Source organism: Corvus moneduloides, chromosome 2 (assembly GCF_009650955.1).
Source record: "Corvus moneduloides isolate bCorMon1 chromosome 2, bCorMon1.pri, whole genome shotgun sequence".
NCBI lineage: Eukaryota > Metazoa > Chordata > Aves > Passeriformes > Corvidae > Corvus > Corvus moneduloides.
The window spans coordinates 41,363,477-41,383,387 of NC_045477.1; the positions used below are offsets into that span (position 1 = coordinate 41,363,477).

General features: G+C 35.8%; 1 protein-coding gene across 1 annotated transcript in view; it reads right to left on the minus strand.

The window, feature by feature from the left end:
* Window positions 1-655: 655 nt before the first annotated feature.
* Window positions 656-19,911, minus strand: part of PGR (progesterone receptor) — a 33,840-nt gene continuing 14,584 nt past the window's right edge. The window contains exons 4-8 of the mRNA XM_032099232.1: window positions 12,397-12,699; window positions 10,835-10,979; window positions 7,331-7,461; window positions 4,113-4,270; window positions 656-2,683 (exon numbers count right to left, since the gene is read on the minus strand). Of these exons, the coding sequence (XP_031955123.1) occupies window positions 2,528-2,683; window positions 4,113-4,270; window positions 7,331-7,461; window positions 10,835-10,979; window positions 12,397-12,699 (893 nt within the window). The 3' untranslated portion in view covers window positions 656-2,527. The remainder of the gene's footprint in view (window positions 2,684-4,112; window positions 4,271-7,330; window positions 7,462-10,834; window positions 10,980-12,396; window positions 12,700-19,911) is intronic.

Genomic DNA, 19,911 nt, shown 5'->3' on the forward strand with positions numbered 1-19,911 from the left:
CATTTTATGAACTGGGCTTATAGCCGGAAGTTCTCACTTTTTTTGAACTTCAGACAATCATATAATGATCACAGGACTTTCAGACTCTTATTGCAGACACAATCAGCCAATCATTCTCTGTTGTGTAGTCCATTTATCATGGCTAGGAAGTTCTGGGAATTTTTTCTCTGAGCTAGAGAACTTTAAGAAACACAATTTGAAAATGTTTTTAACCTTTGTTATCTATTCCCAAAAGGTATCTTTTCTTCCTTTTTGATTATGCCTTTGAGACAAATATAATGCATTTCAGACTAATCTGCCATGTTTATGGGACATGGTGACCTGTCAGCCACTTAAGGATTGAGTAAAAGGCAGATGTAGGCAGATCCATGCATTCCTAAGGCAAACATACTGCCTGCTCTGTCCTCTAATTTCAGAATTAGGGTCGTGAGGAGTAATTTTTAGTGTGGGAAGTTTCTGTTATCAGTTTAATCTAAACAGTAACCAGTAGATGGTCTGCTTTCTCAGCGGTAAATCATGTGGCAATACTTAAATTCCAAAAGAATGCATGGAAGTACTGTTGTTACATGAAAGTGGAATGGATGAAATGGACTTCTTTACTGAGCATCACATTTACTAAATGCAAACACAAAATAAAGAAAATAAAACTTCAGGATGTAGAAATAAAGAATTTTGTGCTATTTATTAAAACATAATTGCTTTAAGGATCACAGTTAAAAGTCAGACTGTATTGAATATGAAAGACATTGCTTGCCTGAGCAGTTAGAGATGACAAACCTAGTCAACTAGCATAAAAGTTTGTCTATACCACTTTTCTAGGGTCACATATTTGCACCAGCTCTAGTGGGTTTTGTACTACTATGTGGGGAATACAAAAAATATTTTTATTCCCAGCTGTAAGGTAGCTTCTTCTTGGTTGGCTTTAGGAAATTTTGACCTATAAGAACACCCTTAGACATACCTGTACTTGTCAGTTGTCCACAAATTTTTCAAGAACCAAGACGTAATTTTTACCAATTAGCAACATCACTTACCCTTTTAGTGAGGGACACCCTGATTTAGCTGGGGATACTGAACTTACATCCCAGGGGCCTTGTTTCATGTGACAAGGATATGTCTGTACAGACCAAGCTACACACCACCAGCAGGACGCAGGCACACAGTGGGGGCATCTAACAAGTCATGGGCAAAAGCAAAAGCGTAGGGCCAGAAGTACCCAAACAAGACTCACCATTTCCTACATTTACGTATCATTTCTAGCAACTGGCAAAATTTAGCGTATTTTAATGGACTCATAAATTCTTCTTAAGAAGAATTAAATCATCTGTTCGTCTGTTGTTTGAATATATCTACAATTTGCTGCCTTATATGCATGAATTCCTTCATAACCATATCATAGGAACAAACAACACTACATTATAATTTTTCAGTTGAATATTCATTTCTATGGTAAAACATATCATTCTTCCTGAAGGTATAAAGCTAATTTAGTCCAATTCCTTTTTGCAGTTACCTCAATTATAATGGTATTCTTTTAAAATACAAAATATGTAGCTCCACTAAATTATACTGAAATGAGTCTGATGTGTATCAAAATGTTTGCAGTCATATTTTCCACTTCTTTTTGCATCTAACGTCACTATAATTTGATGCTAATGGCTGATTTTGTGTTCAGCATTGGAATTCAAAACATTAAGATTATTAAGAGTTGCAGTCAGTGAAAACATCTCTATTTAAAGCTTCTGAAATACAGAATGTAAGAGTTGATGAATTTAAGATTACAGCTAAGTGATTTAGCTTTAGTAAGTGCTGAACTTTTAAGGAAAAATAACACAAACCAAAGCTTAGTGGATTTGCATACACATTACTTCTGGTATAATACACACTGTAATTTTCCTAGACTTTCTGATTTTTGAAGAAGAGCTCCACCAAATGCTGCAGAAAACAGTATGCTGGACTTAGAGTTTCAATGCAACATGACACAGATGAGATTATGAATGTATTCTCTATGCCTTATAGTTACTCATTATGGCATTGCAGTAATAAAAAGTAATAAAAAGTAATAAAAAGTGAAATATCTGTAAGAAAATGTGGGCAATATTTATTTTAATTCCTCCAAAATCTTATATTATGCACATGCCCACATGTACCCACGCACACAATATACTAAAGTAAAAATTTTGCACCATGTCATACCAGAAATTCAAGAGCATGCAATGTGTAAGAAAAATGTATAACTGTTGTTAGAAATCTGGAAAGTCTATTCATTGTCATTCATATGTATATCTAAAAAGCAGCTTAGACAAGTTTACAAAACATTTCTTATGACTGTTGTGATTTTTGCAATTAAGGAATCAGGAGCTCACAATATGTACATCAAGCTTGAATGGCTTTTGTATGTCACAGGTATAAAGCAGTCGGCAGGGTATGTCAAATATGCTGAAGTCCTGACATTGCAAAATCTTGACCAAAATAAACAAACAAAAAATGACGCAGATATCATCTCTATGATAAGAGAAAAGACATTTCACTTCTTGTGAAAGAGAAGAGGTTTCACCATCCCTGCTAGAATCTTCGGTAGCTGGGCAGCAATCACCTCTGACATCATCTCAGGAAATTCAACGCTCAGTGCACGGGACTGGAGAAATGTGTTCAGACAGAAGAGATGGAGCTGTTTCACCAGCTGGATTTAATAAAATACAAACATGATCAATCAGGCTAACAGTAATGCAGCCACAGAAACATGCTGTCAATCATTTATCTCATACATTCATCAGCTGACATCATTCTATACCTGTCATTTCTTGAATCAATAATGAGGGTACTTGTCATTCCCTATTAATGACAAAAATCATACACATAGCTATGGCATGTTATATAAAACCACTGCTTCACTAATATTACCAAGCAGTATCACCCTCACTCATGACATATGCGATGAACAATGGCAACTGCTTCGCAAGCATTCAACATTTCATCTTATTCTCACACTCAAGGCAAGAGTCAGTGCTTTGGCCACTACATGTTATTTAAACAGTGCTCTGAGGGACAGCATTTACTGCTTACCTGTGAGCTTGGACATGGTTTTCATTATGATCATATCCCTGTATGCTGCAAACATTGAACTCCACAGACTCTCATTCCTTGAAAGCAACTGCTCAACATGTGACTTTTACATCTCTTCTAGCCCCTCTGAGATGTTCCAATTTTTATTTCAGACCAGTGACCATTATGTTGTCAAATATTGTACTCTTTCTGCTACCCTAGGCTTTAACATCACAGAATCTCTCCAGTCTGATGATTTTTCTTTTCCTTGTATCTCCCATCACTTTACCAGCCTGACCTGAAACAGGACTTGAACGAAGATACTCTATGGACCAAATATCACTTTGCTATTTTGCAGCAAGCCTCTCCCTCTTTCTCTCCCTCACAGATTATTTTACTGTATGCATTTGAAATGAAGAGATTGATTTAAAATAAAATGCAGATTTGCTGAGTTCTGAAGAATATAAAGATGCAAAGATCCTGTCCACCTTGAACTCCCTGCAAGCTCCTCACAACCAACATCAAGCTCAAAAGTGCTTGGTATCTAGAATTCTAAAAGATTACTCAATTCCCAAACATAGACAGATACTGAAAAAGTGGTAGAGAATATACACATAAAACCAGTTGAACTAAGGTTGCAAAGCCAATCTTGGTTGCCTTTCAGTAATTCTTAGCTAAGTAATCTGACTTTGCAACTTGAATTGCCTATTCCTCACATTATTTTCCTGAACAAATACACACGTGCTCACACACACCTACACACCACCCCTACCAAAGCCCACAACTATACTGGTTATGTTACACAAAAATGAAACAAAATGGTAGCACTCTAATGCATGTTTCACAAATACTTCCATATTGTATGCCATAAAATATGTGCACAATACATACACAGATGCTGAATATATAGCCATATATTCACACAAATATCTACAATAAAGGAAAAATATGTTGTTGTTTTCTTCTGCTGTTTAGCAACGCTGACTACTCCCTTCCATAAAATTAATTTTAAGAAATACCAGTTCCTTCTTACATAAAAAGCAAAACACACTAACATACAAACTTACATCATGCATGGAATCCATCAGTTTTGTAAGTTGATAGAAACGCTGTGAGTTGGCCACAACGCCTTTCTGGCGCAAACCAATTGCCTTCACCAGTTCTCTGATGTAACTGGTTCTCATCTCATCAAATTGGCTTTGACTTCTTAGACCTTCCAAAGGAACTAAAAACAAATAACAGTTGGGCTACAATTTACTCTGAAGGCAATGAAAAAAATTTAAAGTAAAGGAAAAATTTAAAGTATTTCATGCTGTACAGTGCAATGCATTATTATGTGCCAGGTACTTCTTCCCATTCAAGAGTTACTCCAGAAAGAGTGATACAATTAGTTAAAAGGATATACCAGGAACAATCAGCTCATTTTGCTAATTGCCTATGTCTAGAAATATCCCTAAGCTTCAGTTATAGGTGTTTGCTGGGAAAAAAAATTATGCCTAAAAGAACCACTCCTGCCTTTGAGGAAATACGTTATGGACTGACTTATGTGCACACTGCTGAGGGTCTGCCTTCTTCACAGCAAATTTATGGTAGAGAGATCTAGCTGGAGTGCTTCACAATGGAGTCAAAGAATGAACTAACAACTCTAAAGTAGTGCAGACAGTAAAGCTGCCAGGGCTCAGGCCTCCTGTTTGAACCTCCTTCTCTTAGCAGAACAGATCAGAGTCTTAAAGGTGAACAGCTTTTTAGAAAAATTAGCAAGGAGGAGAAATTGAACTCCCTCTTCTCTAAAAGGTCAGGTGTGAGGATCAAAATGAGGACATGGAGAGAACATCAAGAAATGAACCTGTAAGTGGCTGCTAATGATAAGATAGTGTCATGGGAAAAGAATACCTTAATTTTCAAAGCCTGTATGGTTTTGGACATTTCTTAACAGCAGCTTTATAGAGAACTAAAGAATGTTTTCATATAAAGTGACTCTCATGGAGTTTAGGGTTAGATGACTTACATCTCTAAACCAGCAATTAAGTCTTTATACTTCCCCTGCAAATTAATTTAAAAGGTATTTTCCATCAATGAATGGCCTGTTTCCTCTGCAAAATTCTGCAAAAAGACAGTCACATTCCTGCCTAAAAACAAAAAGTTCCTCTAAGCTATCCATTTGAGCGAAAACTTACATGGACAAATACAATTTAAACAGCTGTTCCCTTCCCCTGATCATATGTAAAGAATGAGGATGCTTTTATTCAGTGGCACGAACTGAGCAGAAATCTTATGCAACAAGATTTAGAAATTCCTTTAAATCAGAAGTCTGGAAAGCATTACATTTAAGCCTCAGCCAACTCAAAGAAAAAACTGTAAAATCAAATATAATGTTACAACTTAGGCTGGGGGTGCATTCAGAATTAGAAATGTGTTGAGACTGACAGTTTAATACAAATTACTGTTTCTTTGCAATTACCTAAAAAAGTCAAAACCAGTTCATCTAAATAATAAAATGAACGGAAGACACAGTGAGAAACTAAAGGATTAGACTTGATTTACTGTTAGTATACAAAAGCCTGAAATGGCTGTACTTTCACATTTGAAGAGGATTAAGATGAATATCATGACTAAAATAAAATTAATCTTAAAAAAAACCACTTTAGAACAACAATGAAGTTATATGGCTTTTTGAAAATACTTTCATGGAATTATATTTATACAGTACCAAATGTTTACTAAATGTCTCAGCAACAACTGTTAGGTGTGTTCCTTTTCCCAAAGATCTGACAAATTGTTTTTTCCTATAAGACAATAAATGCAGGAGAAAACAAAAAGCAAAATTTATCAGAACAGGTAGAAATACTTTCTTTTTTTTTAAAGTAATTTCTTGCATATGCATAAACACGTTATCTTAAAAAAATAGTTTCTGAGTGCAGCGCAGTTGATGAACAGCAACTTGATGAATTCTGTTAAATTGATGCACTCAGAAACGAGAAGGATTGGACCAACAATTGTAATACTTTTCTGAATTTGATATGAACTTTCTGGGACAGAGATAGCTGAAATACCACAAATTTATCTAAATTTAACTGAAATTCCAGATGATAGACAAGAGAGTTTATTTATGATGAAAACAAGATGGAAAACATTTAAAATAGGAATACATACACATTCTAACAAAGAAACTGGAGTTAAATCAGAGAGGAATTTTTATCTACATTACTGCTTTAGCAGAGTGTATGGTATTTTGCTATTCTTTTAGTAATTTCTATGTTCATATGAGCTAAATTTAATATTTTTAAACTTATTCTCTGCTGAGACCAGTTTCTTTTTAAAGAATGGGTTTATGCAAATACCAGCCAAGTACAGATTGAGAGGGGCTAAATTTAATTCCTTATCAATTACTTAAACTTTGTAAAACCAAGAAGCAGGTTATGCAGAATTTGCACATCTCTCCTCTGACTCCGTCGTGTGCTGAGAACCAAACTTTTACATACTTTCAACTATATATTTCAGAAGTGCTAATTCTCATTTCTAACAGCATCTGTATAATTTTAAAACTTTTTATTTGGGGATTCATAACTAAAAATTATGGCCTCAGAAGATGTAAATTTTGGTATTTCAAAGAAGGTTTTGGAAGATAAGTTCATCAGCTACCACATTTCCTATGTAAAGTGGAACGCAGCTGCATGCTGCATTCTTTAAAAGATGCGTGTGATTAAAAGTGACCACGGATTTTGTTTCCAGAGAAACAAACCAAAGAAAAACATTTCCATTTGTTTATATCTGTGCTAAACTTCACCTATTTATAACTATAAAAAGTTGAATAAATGCTAGTATTGTTTGTCATGCCCACTTCCCTAATTCTTTTGAGCAAACGTGCTTTAAGATCTTGGTCAAGATAAAGCCCTCAGTCCTGATAATTTATTAAATATTTTTAAATACATTCTAATACTTTTTAGGTTGTTTTGGTTCAGTTGGGGATTTTTAAATCTGTGTAGAGTCACTTGAACTGATGTTTCCAGGCAGAAATACTGCACAGTTGTTTTGAAATAGCCATATGTCAAAAGGGATCCAACATTGCCCTCATGTCTTTATATACAATAAAACCAACAATGAATCACAAATTCTTTGTTCTTTATAAACATTTGAAAAAAATATTTTTAAGACTTGGAATATTAACATTCATCCTAGGACACTTCCATTTGTTAAGCCAGAAAGCTTAGTGATTGTCAAGTTAAACAGCACGGCTTAAAACTCTTTTAGTAGTGATGTGTTACAAAGAAATAAAAGAACCTACTTGTGTTGAGAAGTAACAGCGCTTTCATACATAGGAACTCTTCTTGACTAACTTGAAGTCTGACAAATTCCTGTGGGAGTTGCCACATGGATAGACACAGGGAATAGAATGATGATTCTTTCATCCTCTGTCTTACACCCAGAAAAGGTGAAAAAAATAAATTAAAAAACATGAAAACAGAGACAGAGAATGACTCCAGTCCTAACTGCTTGAAAGAAAGGTCTTGTTAGCAGTTTAATTATCACATTACAAAAATTAAAGATGAGACTATACACATATACAATTTTCTGAATTTTTTATTTCAATGCTAGTTTTTTTAATTGTAATGAATGTGCTATTATTTTGAATGTTTAATCTGTTACTGGTGCCCAGAAAAAAAAACAAAACTTGGAGAATATCAAAACTTAATGCTAATCACCAAAAGTGCTGGGAGTTGATTAATTAAAAATACCCAAATGATAAAAATACGCAAATGATAAAAATACCCAAATCATAAAAATACAAAAAAATACTATTTTATTTTAGATGTTGATAGATTCTTGCATCTCTGTAAAGATTTCAAAGCGTAGAACTGAAGACAAACCTGAAAGTCTATGGAAAACTTGCTCTCAGCTTCGGCAAAAACCTCTTCAACAAAATACTTTGTAGCAACCCTAGCCTGGTACTTCTAGTAGCAATGATATTATTTTGTAGCATGCCATGACACTAAAGAAACAGTTAAAAATGTTACATGCCAAGTAAACAGAGACATTAATACAACCTCTCCTAAACTCCCACAGAAGTAACAGAACAAATCACACAGGAAATACATAAAACTGCAGGGTTTTTTGCAGCACTTCAATACTGCTTTTCTCTTTGTGATATTGGTATACTGAGTATATATTATTGCATATATTTATTAGGAGAGTATTTTCAACTGAAATGACTGCAACAATAGCATTACAAAGTTTCTAATCTAGACTGAAGTCACTCCACATTAACCTGATGATCCAGTAACTTGGACTAATTTTAAAAGGTTGCATCCCAATCCTGATGAATTAGGTACAACAACAACGGGAAGATTAAGTTTTCCTCCCCCACCTGCTATGGGGTTCAGATCAGCCTTATAACCTGACTGCAGATAGTAACCTCAGCAATCAAAACAGAAGATATTTTCCATTAAAAAGAGACTTTTTTCAATGCATTAATTTTGTTGTTGTTGTTGTTGTTTAAAGCACTACCGTTATCTTGAATGAAAATTATTTCACTGTTGTTCAATATCTGATATCTTGTACCAGCTTTTAAATGACATAAACATAGAAATTTAATGTATTAGACCTGAATGGGCTTGTTTCTACATCTACTTTAAACCTTCCTTTCTAATAGTTTCTGGTAGCATCTTTTCCTAATTATTATGTATGAAGAGCAATAGCAGTTTTCAGGGTGAGCAGCTTAAATGCTGTTCTTACCCACGTTTTTAGACACTGCAAAATGCAAGCAACAGGAAGTCTTTGTAGGGTGTTAACACTATGAAATCTTTGTCAAACTAACACTCCCGGCTTTCTTGGTCTGAAATTGATGCTACGAAACACGTCCTTCTTGAGAAGAATAACAACTCCGTTCACTATATGACAGCTTGGCTGTGACACAAGCTTTGGATTGCGGTTCCATGGTAATTATGAAACAACTATGGTGTGTGATGACCCTGCAGAAGGAATTTCCATTATCTCTTTCTACCTCTAGGCACACACTCCTGTGATTCTGGCATTAGTGCCTGAACTCCTATGTGGTGAGTCATGTCAGGGATCACCACCACCTGCTAATGAATGGCTTTTTCTGGGGTAATTCTCAGGCATATAAAGTCCTTATCTGTTAGACAGTGCAGCCAGAGAGTGTTTGGTCCAGCTTAGCTAAAGTCATGGGGATGCATGACCAGGACAGTTAACTTTTTTGGCAGTGTTCAGCAGTTACCTTTGCTTAAAGCAAACATGAAAGTACAAGCTTACATATCATTGTAGACAACAAAGTTGTTTACATTTTACTGATCTAAAAGCTAACTTATTTCCCAATAAATTGTTGCAGCTACAATTCAGTGCATCAGTCACCTTTTATATCTCTTTGTTTATAACATCTCTAGTATGATTCTGAGGACATGTTCTATAACCAAGAGAGGAATATGTTGTCAGCAACCAGTGTAGATGTTCTTGAGCTGACAATAAGAAGCTGTTTCTGGTGGATTATAATCTGGGTTCATAAATCGCAACCCTATTCTAAAGCAAAGTACTTAAGGTCCTCTTCACAAGGTGCCAGGAGTGGTCCACAAGTGGCGTGATACTCTAAGACATGACATTACTGCATAAACCCATCTCAATCTATGTTTCTTCTGAATGTAACCATAAAATGTATCAGACTATGCTGGGACAACAAGACAGTCAGAAGTTCTTTCAATCTCATCACTTCTAAGTATTTCAATTTGTACAGCACAACTAAGACAAATGGGAGAAGAGAGAATTCATTACTCAACAACCTCACAGTGATTTACAATCATCTGGAAAAGGTCAGGAGCAATAGGGCCAGCTCTACTGAATATCTTCTATAAGAATTTCACTGGGAAGATCTTGCATGTCTATATATTTTAAAATCAGGTGTCTAAATCTTCTGCAAATCCACCTCTCAATCCTTAAACAGTATGTCTTAAAAAACACCTGTTTTACTTTCAACTTGCATCATAGCAGTTCTTTTAGTATTTTAAGAAAAAAAATAACTAAGAAAAATGTATTAAGGAAAGATAAATATAGGGATTAAACTACATTTTACTGTTACTGGCAATCTCCCTATAACCAAAGAATATAAAATTCCAAGTCTGAGAATATTAATTTGCAGATCTGGAAAACTGACAAAGACTGAAATGATGGTTATCTAAATTAAACAGCATAGTGAAGGAAAATCCAAGCCAAAAAGCCCCTTCCCCTCCCCAGCAGAAAAGCGCAGTCTCATGTAATTTTTCCTTGATATTGAAATTCCTTCTTGGTGAAATTTTTTTTACCATTTTCTAACAACAAATGCACTTTTCTAACAAGAAATGCACTTTAGATAATCATTTTTATCAAAAAGTGTCACAAATGAGAACGTAGGTTATATGCAAACTATTTGTGAAAACCGCCCAAAAAAAAAAAAAAACCAAAACCAAAAAATCACAGTTCCATTTAGTAAACATTAATTTGAGTCCAGTTCAGATGAAGTAAATCTTCTGACATCATTATTATTTTATTTACTATTATGATTTTTCACTTAGATAATTAAAATACTATTTGAACGGCTTTTGCTAGAGTGTACACAGAATAGTTGGGGTTCCCACAAAACCCTTCCCAAAGTTACTGAACTTTGATATGGTCAGAGGATTTTGCTGTTAATTTTGAAACAGAACAAGTAGTGAATGAAATCTTGACCTCAGTGGAGTCACATTACCATTGGCACATAAAAGTTCAAAACGTTATTCATATAATACAAGAGCATTCTACTTACTCATTTAGGATTAGATCTGGTGCAAAATACAACATCTGACCACTGACATGTTTGTATGATCTCCACCCCATTGCAAAAACCATTAGACTCATCCAGGAATACTGGATAAGGGTTATCTGATCATCGATGTGCAAATTCCGAAAACCTGGAAATGAAATTAAAGATACAATATTTCATCATTCTCATTTAGACAGCAGCTAAGTAGGTATTTTGAGATCACAAATCTGAGCTACCAAACTGAGAACCTAGAAAAACAAGAGGTTTTGGGGATGTAGCTCTCAGATATTTAGGTAATAACTGCCTGTCTCACTTTGATAGTTAACCTCTTGTCTTTTTGTTCTCATCCAGTATTTTGAAATGTTAAAACCAAAATTTATTTTTGCAAAAATGACTGTTTCAAAGAATAGGGATGCATCTCATTTTCCTTTGGTAAAAATATGACAGTTTGTAACATGATCACTGTAATCAACTCTCATTTAATATCGATAGCTTGAACATCACTCTTCTTAACACGAGATGCAGCTGTCATACAAAAACATCCTTATATAAATACCTTTCTTGCATTCAGCTAAAGAGAATCATATTCAGTTGTGTGCTTGTGTTTGATAACTTTCGCTGTTTGATAAATTTAAAGATTGCCACAAATTATCTGAGTCAAACTAACAGCTTTCTGCCACTGAAAGCAGTGCTCCTGTTCTACATCACGAGGTCCTGTTACCTCCTTCAAGCAAACTTTGGCACTCATGCTACTCTTCAGTGAACTGGTTCAGTTCATGAAGACATCAGAAAACTACAGAGGGTTAAAAAAAAAGGTTTCTTCTCATTTAGTGAGATGAATCAATTCACCCAAGAGGTCTAGTAAGTGCCAACTGCAATGGGAAGAACAGTGATAGAGACTATTGCTTCCTGCAGCAGTGAAGTGTCACACTGAGCTCACATTAAACTGTATTTTCCAGGCTTTCTGCTCAGTATATTGATTTCTATATATCCCAGGGTGACCAGGTTGATCTCTATCACCATACAGCACCCATACTTACATCACATGGATTTCTTTTTTAATCCAGTCATGGATCTTCATAAATTTAGTTACTTCTCATTAGCAGTGTTTGTGAGCTGCTTAGTTCTAATTGCTACTATTTGTTAAAATTTTTCTTTGTTACTTTCAAGACGTCATTCTAGTAATAATAAGAATAAATCAGAAGCAGAAATACAACCTTTTTTATATCTGAGAGAACCAGCATCTCACTGCCACATTAATAAATGAATAAATAATAGAGTAAGAGGGGTTGGGGTAGAAAGGCTTCTATAACAATCACATATAGGAACTCTCTGAGCTCCTGTGGTTTCCTGGAGTAAATCTAAATATTTGAATGGATTCCTTCAAATGTGCCTCCCTATTAAAATGTATTTGATTAGTTACATTATCTGATAAGTGGAAGCTTAATAATTTTGGAATTTGTAAAGAATTAATTAACAGGCAGTCAATAATATTCTCTTTAGACTGCTTCTCCAATGAAATATTTGTTTAACTACAATTCACTACTTATAAGAAATGGTATTACCTGGTAGCAATTTAGACCACTTGACTACACAAAGAAGTTGCCTCTCACAAAGATGATTCAGACTGGTCAGCAAGGAACTTGGTGTTTCAGGTTTTGTATTGTCATAACCAGCATAGACAACTTCTGGCTCAATGCCTCGTAAAACACTTATCATTGGAGGAAGAAACTGTATTTCTTGATTTGGAGAAAAGGACAGCCTCTGGGTTAGAGACTGGCTCTCATCTTGAAGAGTTGCTGGCTGCTGGAGTGCAACATCTAACGTTCTCACAACCTTAATTTTGTTAAACTTTTTCAATTTTCGACCTGAAAAAGGAAATTGTTGATCTGTTAAAAAGAATTAACCAGTAACACTAATATTTCCCACTAGTGTTGGATTACACTCTTAATCTATACAAGGAAACTAGAACTGTCTTCAAAATAAGTTTTCTATTTTTTGACTATTTATGTAATTGAGAAATAATCATGGAAAATTCCTAAGAGCTTCTCCCTCTGTATCATACTCCCTTCACTAAGGAATGAACAGCACCCACCCATTAAAATTACTGTCATGAATTCTAGGTTACAGTAACCTCATAAAGTGTTTTCTGGTTCAATTCCCACTGTTCTGTCATACACCAACAGCTGAGCCAGCTGGCTCTACAATTCAGTTTCTATTTAATGTCAATTAAGTATGCTGCTTCTTTTACTCTCTAATACCCCAAACCAAAAATTTTAGTAATTAATTACTACACAACTAATTACTACACGCAGAAACTCCTTTCCTCCAGTTCCCTAAAAGCATTTCATCTCATGTCTGAACCCTGTTTTGATGGCCAGGGGATGAGTGAAAGACCCACAAATACTGTAAAACCAGATGTCAACACTTAGAAAACACTTCACTTTCTAAAGCATAATTTCCCTTTCTCAGAATTTGCAATTGTTATTTCCATACTGCAGTAGTATGAAAAACACTGACTAAAACAAATTAATAGCTGAACTGCTTTCCCAAAATAAGCACAGATACTTGTGGTATGGCTACGGAAATATATACAGCTCTAGGTAGCAACTCTTCAAATTTCTTTCATGGAAACACTCTGGCAGTGCACCCTATAGACATAGAAAACCAAACCTTCAGAGGCTCAAAGACAATGACCCTCAGTGACATATTACAAGTTTCAACAAAAAGGCATATCCGTGCAGAAGTGACTACATGGAATACATTTGTTTTAAATAGATCCTCAAAGGTGATGAAAACCCTTCTAGATCATTAGTTCTGCCATACAAGTTTGGCTTAGGGAAAAAAGGGCCAAAAAATGCAATAAAGATACTGACATTTAGGGTCTGATTTACAGGACAGTGGGACAGAAAGAGACATGGGGGTGGTGGCAAAAACAGTAACACTCATCATGCAGTGAGATCAGGGGTCATGTTCCCATAACTTAACCGTGGGTTTAATTAGTTTAGTGTCAAGTGCCCTAACAATCATATGCTCATTTTATCATTTGTGGTAAGAACAAAAATATTTCTGATTAGAGATTTCTTACTAAAGAACCAAACACAAAGTTACATCTTATGTTACAGCTGAACCAAGAAAAAAAAAAGCAAAACAAAAAACCACAAAAGAATAGACAATTTATTATGCCAAAAGACCCGGAGCCAATTTCTGTCATAACAAAACTATACATAGTTGTAGACATGCTGGGAATTTCCCACTAAGTATTGTGTAGGCATGAAGGAAAAGAGAAGGAACAATGCATTTGATAGTTCATAAATAATGATTTCAGGTATTTTCAGAAATAATGGCTTCAGATACTTTTACAGTTCAGAGAACAAGTAAAGAAAGAAACCAAACAGAATGCTTATCACATGGAAATGTTAGTAGTTAATAAGTACCCATGTTTCCAAGTGACTAAATGTATCAGAATTAATGTCACACTGGTTTGCAGAATTGCTTATGTGTTTATTGCTAATTATGTTGCTTAACAGCCACCAGCAGAACAAGTCCACTTGTTACCTATCTACTGGAGAGTTGACTATTAATAACTCACAGCAAACTTTCCCATCTACAATAAGGAGATCATGTCAAATTAATAAAAACTCTTAAGGACATAAGGAAAATGAGAGATTTCACAATAGCTTAGTTTTTCATTTGCTCTTTACAAAATACCCAGGTAAGTTTGTGCTGTAAGATAAATAAATGTCTCCACTTAGTTCTGTAATGGGTAAATAATACGAATCCACTCTGATAACTACTTTTCTTAATACTAAAACCTGTCTGTGCATATTTAAACAGCACACACTTTTTTTGTAACATTTTCATTACTTCATTTCAAGATAGCCAACCACTCAAGCAGTTTTTTAGTACTCACTGTTCCCCTACCCTTGATTACTCTGAATGTAATATGAACACTATGTTTACAGTGTTTGTGTTCTAAAAATAAAAAAAATAAAATCTATTTAATCTCACTATCAAGTATATTATGATTTTCTCCTTACTACCTAATTCTGTAATTTAATATTTTTGCAACTAGGTATGCAGAATCATGCTGACAATCAGACATTACTGATGGTAGACATTTTATATTAAAAGGACTGGGTTTCCAGTAGAAGTCTAACATCTCACTACCCTTCCCCTTACCCTGTAATGAGGTGAAAAGCATCGATGATGCATTATTCTTGACAGAACACTATGACCCTTACTTTAAGGTCACTATGCTCTCAGGTTTTGTGTAGAAAAACAAGCAATGCACACCTTAAGGGGGGTGTATACAACATAAAGAAACAAAGCAGCAAAGCAGAAGTAACACCTCTCGGTTTTAATAAACTCTTTGATCCTACCTCAGAAAATATTACCTGGAAAATAAATTCACCCTTTTCTGCATGTAATCACTGCCCTGCAGACTGAAAGCTGACTGAAACAATGAAGACGGCAATAATTTATCAATACAGCTGAACAAGGAATCTGTGATAATCAGCCTGGGAAAATTACAAATTCACTCATAATAAATAAAAGAGTTGAGTACTTGTTTATTCCAGGACCTGATCCAGCTACCTGCTATCCTATTAGGTTTAAGATTAGAAAGGGGATAGATTAATGTCTCAAGTTATGAGGTTATAATACTCAAAGACAATTAACACTTTCACAGAGAATGACAAATATGGTACTATGAAAAGCATGTTTTTATTGATACTTTCCTTCTAAAGATTAAGAAAGAGGAAATAGCCCACATAGGGAAATAAATTTCTGAAGCTATTTGTTGCTAGTCTATAATTTACTTACAACAGACTTACAATTTCTTTTAAAACATTTCAGGAGTTTGAAATTGTTTTGAATTTAGGGTTGAGAAATGGAACCGTAGTCTGTGTAATAAAATATTACACTCTTACCTATATGGTTGCCACTCAGTGACATTCAATGTGTATTCTCTAAGAAGTAAGTTTAATTTAATTAATATAGTAATTTTTGGAACCTTATCATTAATATCCTGTAAAATCATAGTATTTCTCATGTTAATTAAGCAAAATAGCAGCTCCGCATTTAACTCAAGGCCAGCATTAAGAAACTAAGTATCAGAGGTAAAAGAACAAAAATATATCCATCTTAAGTTTTAAATGGCAGAAATCACAAAATGCACAAAAAGTCTTGACCTATACAGGCCATAAACACAAGAAGAGATTTAAAGTACTGTCGATTCCGATTCATTTAAACTGCTCGAGGATGTCTCTAAGTATTCAATTTGTTCCAAGAATTGGAAATTTGTGTATGGACATTTCTCACAGAATCACAGAATTCCAGGACGGGAAGGACCTCAAGGACTATCCAGTCCAACCTTCCTTGGCAAAAGCACAGTCTAGACAAGATGACCCAGCACCTTGTCCAGCCGAATCTTAAAAGCGTTCAACAGTGGGGAGTCCCCCACTTCTCTTGATAGATAATGCCAATGGGTAATTTTTCTCATTGTGAAATATTTTCCTCTTGAGTCCAATTAGAATCTCCCCAGGAGTAACTTATCCCTTGCCTTTTCCATGTGACTGCTTGTAAAAAGGGAGTTTCCATCTTCTTTGCAGTCATCCTCTAAATAGTGGAACACAGTGATAAGGTGTCCCCTAGGCCTTCTTTTCTTAAGGCTGGACAAACCCAGTTAAAGAATCAGAGAACCACAGAATCATTTAGGTTGGAAAAGACGTCCAAGACCATTGAGTCCAAACTTTGATGCATCACCACCTTGTCAACTAGAGCACCAAGTGCCACATCCAGACTGTCTTTAAACACCTCCAGGGATAGTGACTATCACCTCTCTGGGCAGCCCATTCCAAAGTTTAACAACCCTATCTGTGAAGAATTTCCTCCTGATGTCCAAGCTGAAATTCCCGTGGCACAGGTTGAGGCCATGTCCTCTCATCCTGTTGCACATTCCCTGGGAGAAGATGCCGACCCCCATCTTGCTACAGTCTCCTTTCAGGGAGTTGTAGAGAGTGAGAAGGTCCCTCCTGAACCTCCTTTTCTCCAGGCTAAACAACCCTGGGTCCCTCAGCTGCTCCTTACAGAATTTATGTTCAAGACCCTTCCCCCACTCCGTTGGCCTTCTCTGGACATGCTCCAGCACCTCAGTGTCCTTCTTGAAGTGAGGGACCCAGAACTAGAGATGACTCGAGAGGGACTCGAGATGTGGCCTCACCAGTGCCGAGTACAGAAGGACAATCACTGCCCTAATCCTGGTTGCAACGCTATTCTTGGTATAAACCAGGATGCCATTGGCCTTCTTGGCCACCTGGGCACACTGCTGGGTCATGTTTAGCCTTTCCTCATATGACAGGCTTCACAGCCCTTTGATCACTTTGGAAAATTATCCAAGCCCTGCAGGACTCCATATATGAATCATACTGAGTTGATCAGCACATCAAGTCATGAGTAGGAAACATTGCTCATGTGATACAACAAAGGAATAATAAGAAATGGCAGATGAGCAAAAGGAAGAAGGGTAGCAATAACCATAGAAAGATTGTTATGATTAACAGTCTACCTTGAGATTTTATTTGTAGTTTGAATTTTAAATCTTCATTTACTAATAGTATAATTTCACTCCAGTTTTCTTCATTTTTGGTCTACATTTGTCTTTTCTTCTTCGTTCAGTATTAAGCACTCAATTTCAGCCTGCATAAAACAATTAGCTTCCTAATCTCCCCAGAACTCTTGACATCACTAAGAGCACCTGAAATAGTACACTTAACCTGAGGCAGCTGACAAAAAAAAATAGAGATGCCACAGTCACAGCTCCACTCAATATTTCCTTTTTTCCATTGCCCAGCTGTTCTCTTCTACTTTCTATTTGCTGACAGATTACTTCTTTCCAGAAGATGGTGTAGGTGGGGATATCAGTGCAGAGATCTGATGAGATGCCATGTCCCTCTAAGAACTAGAGAAACTAGACTGCACTGACTTCTCAAATAATGGGAGAGAGCTTTGATTAGGTATACTTAGGAGAAGACTAAGCAACACAACAAACTAGCTAGATAAAACAATCTAGCATTAAATATAAAGAGAATATTTATGCTTGCTTTGTAATAGCTGAGAAAAAAGGTGATCGAAAAAGGTGATGAGAAAGATGAAGATTTTACTCTATTCATACCTGATAGTAATAAAGTAAAAGTCAGAGCACCTTCATCCTCAGGTTTTGTAGGAGGACATAACATCTTGATAAGAGGATACGCTAATGAGGACCTACCATCTCATCAATATGGCTGCTAAAAGTGTCCAAATTTTCCTGTTTCTAGTACCTACACCCAGAGAAAAATGTATATATTAAACAACCCTATTAAAAAACTAGCATCCATAAATGCACACAAAATGTAGAATGGAGTCAAGCCTGCTGGCGACTTTTCCTATGTAGCATTACTATGCAGAAACAATGCTGAAGCAAAAGGACTAGACAATGATAGTGAGCCATCTCACACTCTTCTGCTTGTTCAAACTGCTGCCTGTGATGTTGAAACACATGGGGTTTAGTTGTTGGTGTTATGCAGGGTATCATAAATGAAAATTCAGGTCAGATCATCATCAAACTCTCAGCTGTGTAAAATTCACAGCCAGGAATTAATTTTTATCTGTATTAATTTATGCCCATTAGAATTATAGAATGGTTTGGATTGGAAGGGATCTAAAGATCATCTAGTCTAAGCCCCTTGCCTTGGGCAGCTATATATTTTAAAGATCAAATTGATCAAACCTTGCATGTTCTCCCAAATTTTAAAAGGCAGGCACTACATCTTTTCCTGAGTCTCCATTCTTACTCTGTATTTTCCACAGCCTACTCTGGATCTCTGCCTCCTTGGCTTTCTCCTCTTCCAGTGCTGGGCAAACAATGCTTTAGGTTCTGCCTTTGTAGTAGTACTGTTTCTCTACTGCACTGCTACTCCAGCTTTAAAACACCACTTCAATCTGAGAAGGATCCAAAGACATGTTCTCCTTTTGTCCCTCTCCCCTCAGCCCAGTGGCACCAACGTGCTTGTCAGCTCCATTTCTTTTTTTTTACTGAGAGGTGGCACTGACTGACCATGTAAGAATGACACAATGGCCGTGTGTGCAGAACACTCCAGCTCCATGGAGCTTGCATTCAGCTTACAGCAGCTGGAAACACAGAACTGTGCAAACTATAAGTCTGAAAACTATATATATGTTTTAAATTATGAATGAATGCTGATCAGCAAGATAAGGAAATGATGTACAGTATATAGTGCCAGCTCTTCCTTCAGGGATAAAAAAACAATACTTAAATGTGGGGGAGGGAACGCAGGGGAGAGGGGGAGAGAGGCAGACAGATAGACAGAGGGCTTTGATGTGCTAAAATAGATTATATTGGAAATAAAGCAGCTTTTTGTCCTTCCCTTTTAATTTTTTTTAAACTCCCTTTAGGAACATATTCTTTCTATCATTTTTATATAGCCATTTTTTATAGTGTAAGCCATGTATTTTCAAGCTTCGTGCTGATCCAAAATATGAATAAAATACCAGGAAAAATAAACATAATTCCCGCCTGTTAGCACAGCAAAACTTGCTGTGTGACTACCTGATCATACACCATTTTCTCCCTGTAGGTATTCAAATGCACAGTGCTCAATTTCATTTCATGATATGCAAAAAAAGCCCAAATCTGTTAGAGAAAGAACTAATACAAAGATGGGATTTCCAAGCATCTGGTATGCAAAGTCTGTAGTATTGGTGCAACCACTGCCTGGCCCTCTCTTGTGGAACAGAAGGATACAATTTTGACATGTACTCAAAGCAATGATGGACAGCATAATAGAAAAGAGAAAGGGACCGTACTGATTCCTGATTTTAGTGTCAATTTGAATCTGCTTCTTTATTTTTTACCTAAATCAAATTATCTGATCCAAAATTATTAATAAATATACACCAAAGACATAACTCCTTTCCTTTCAAGAAAATGAGTGTAAGGGTACACAGAGATTCCTACAGAAAGGTATTTTTGTTTCAGGGTTTTCAGACTCACTAAAGAAAAATTCTAAGAAATTATA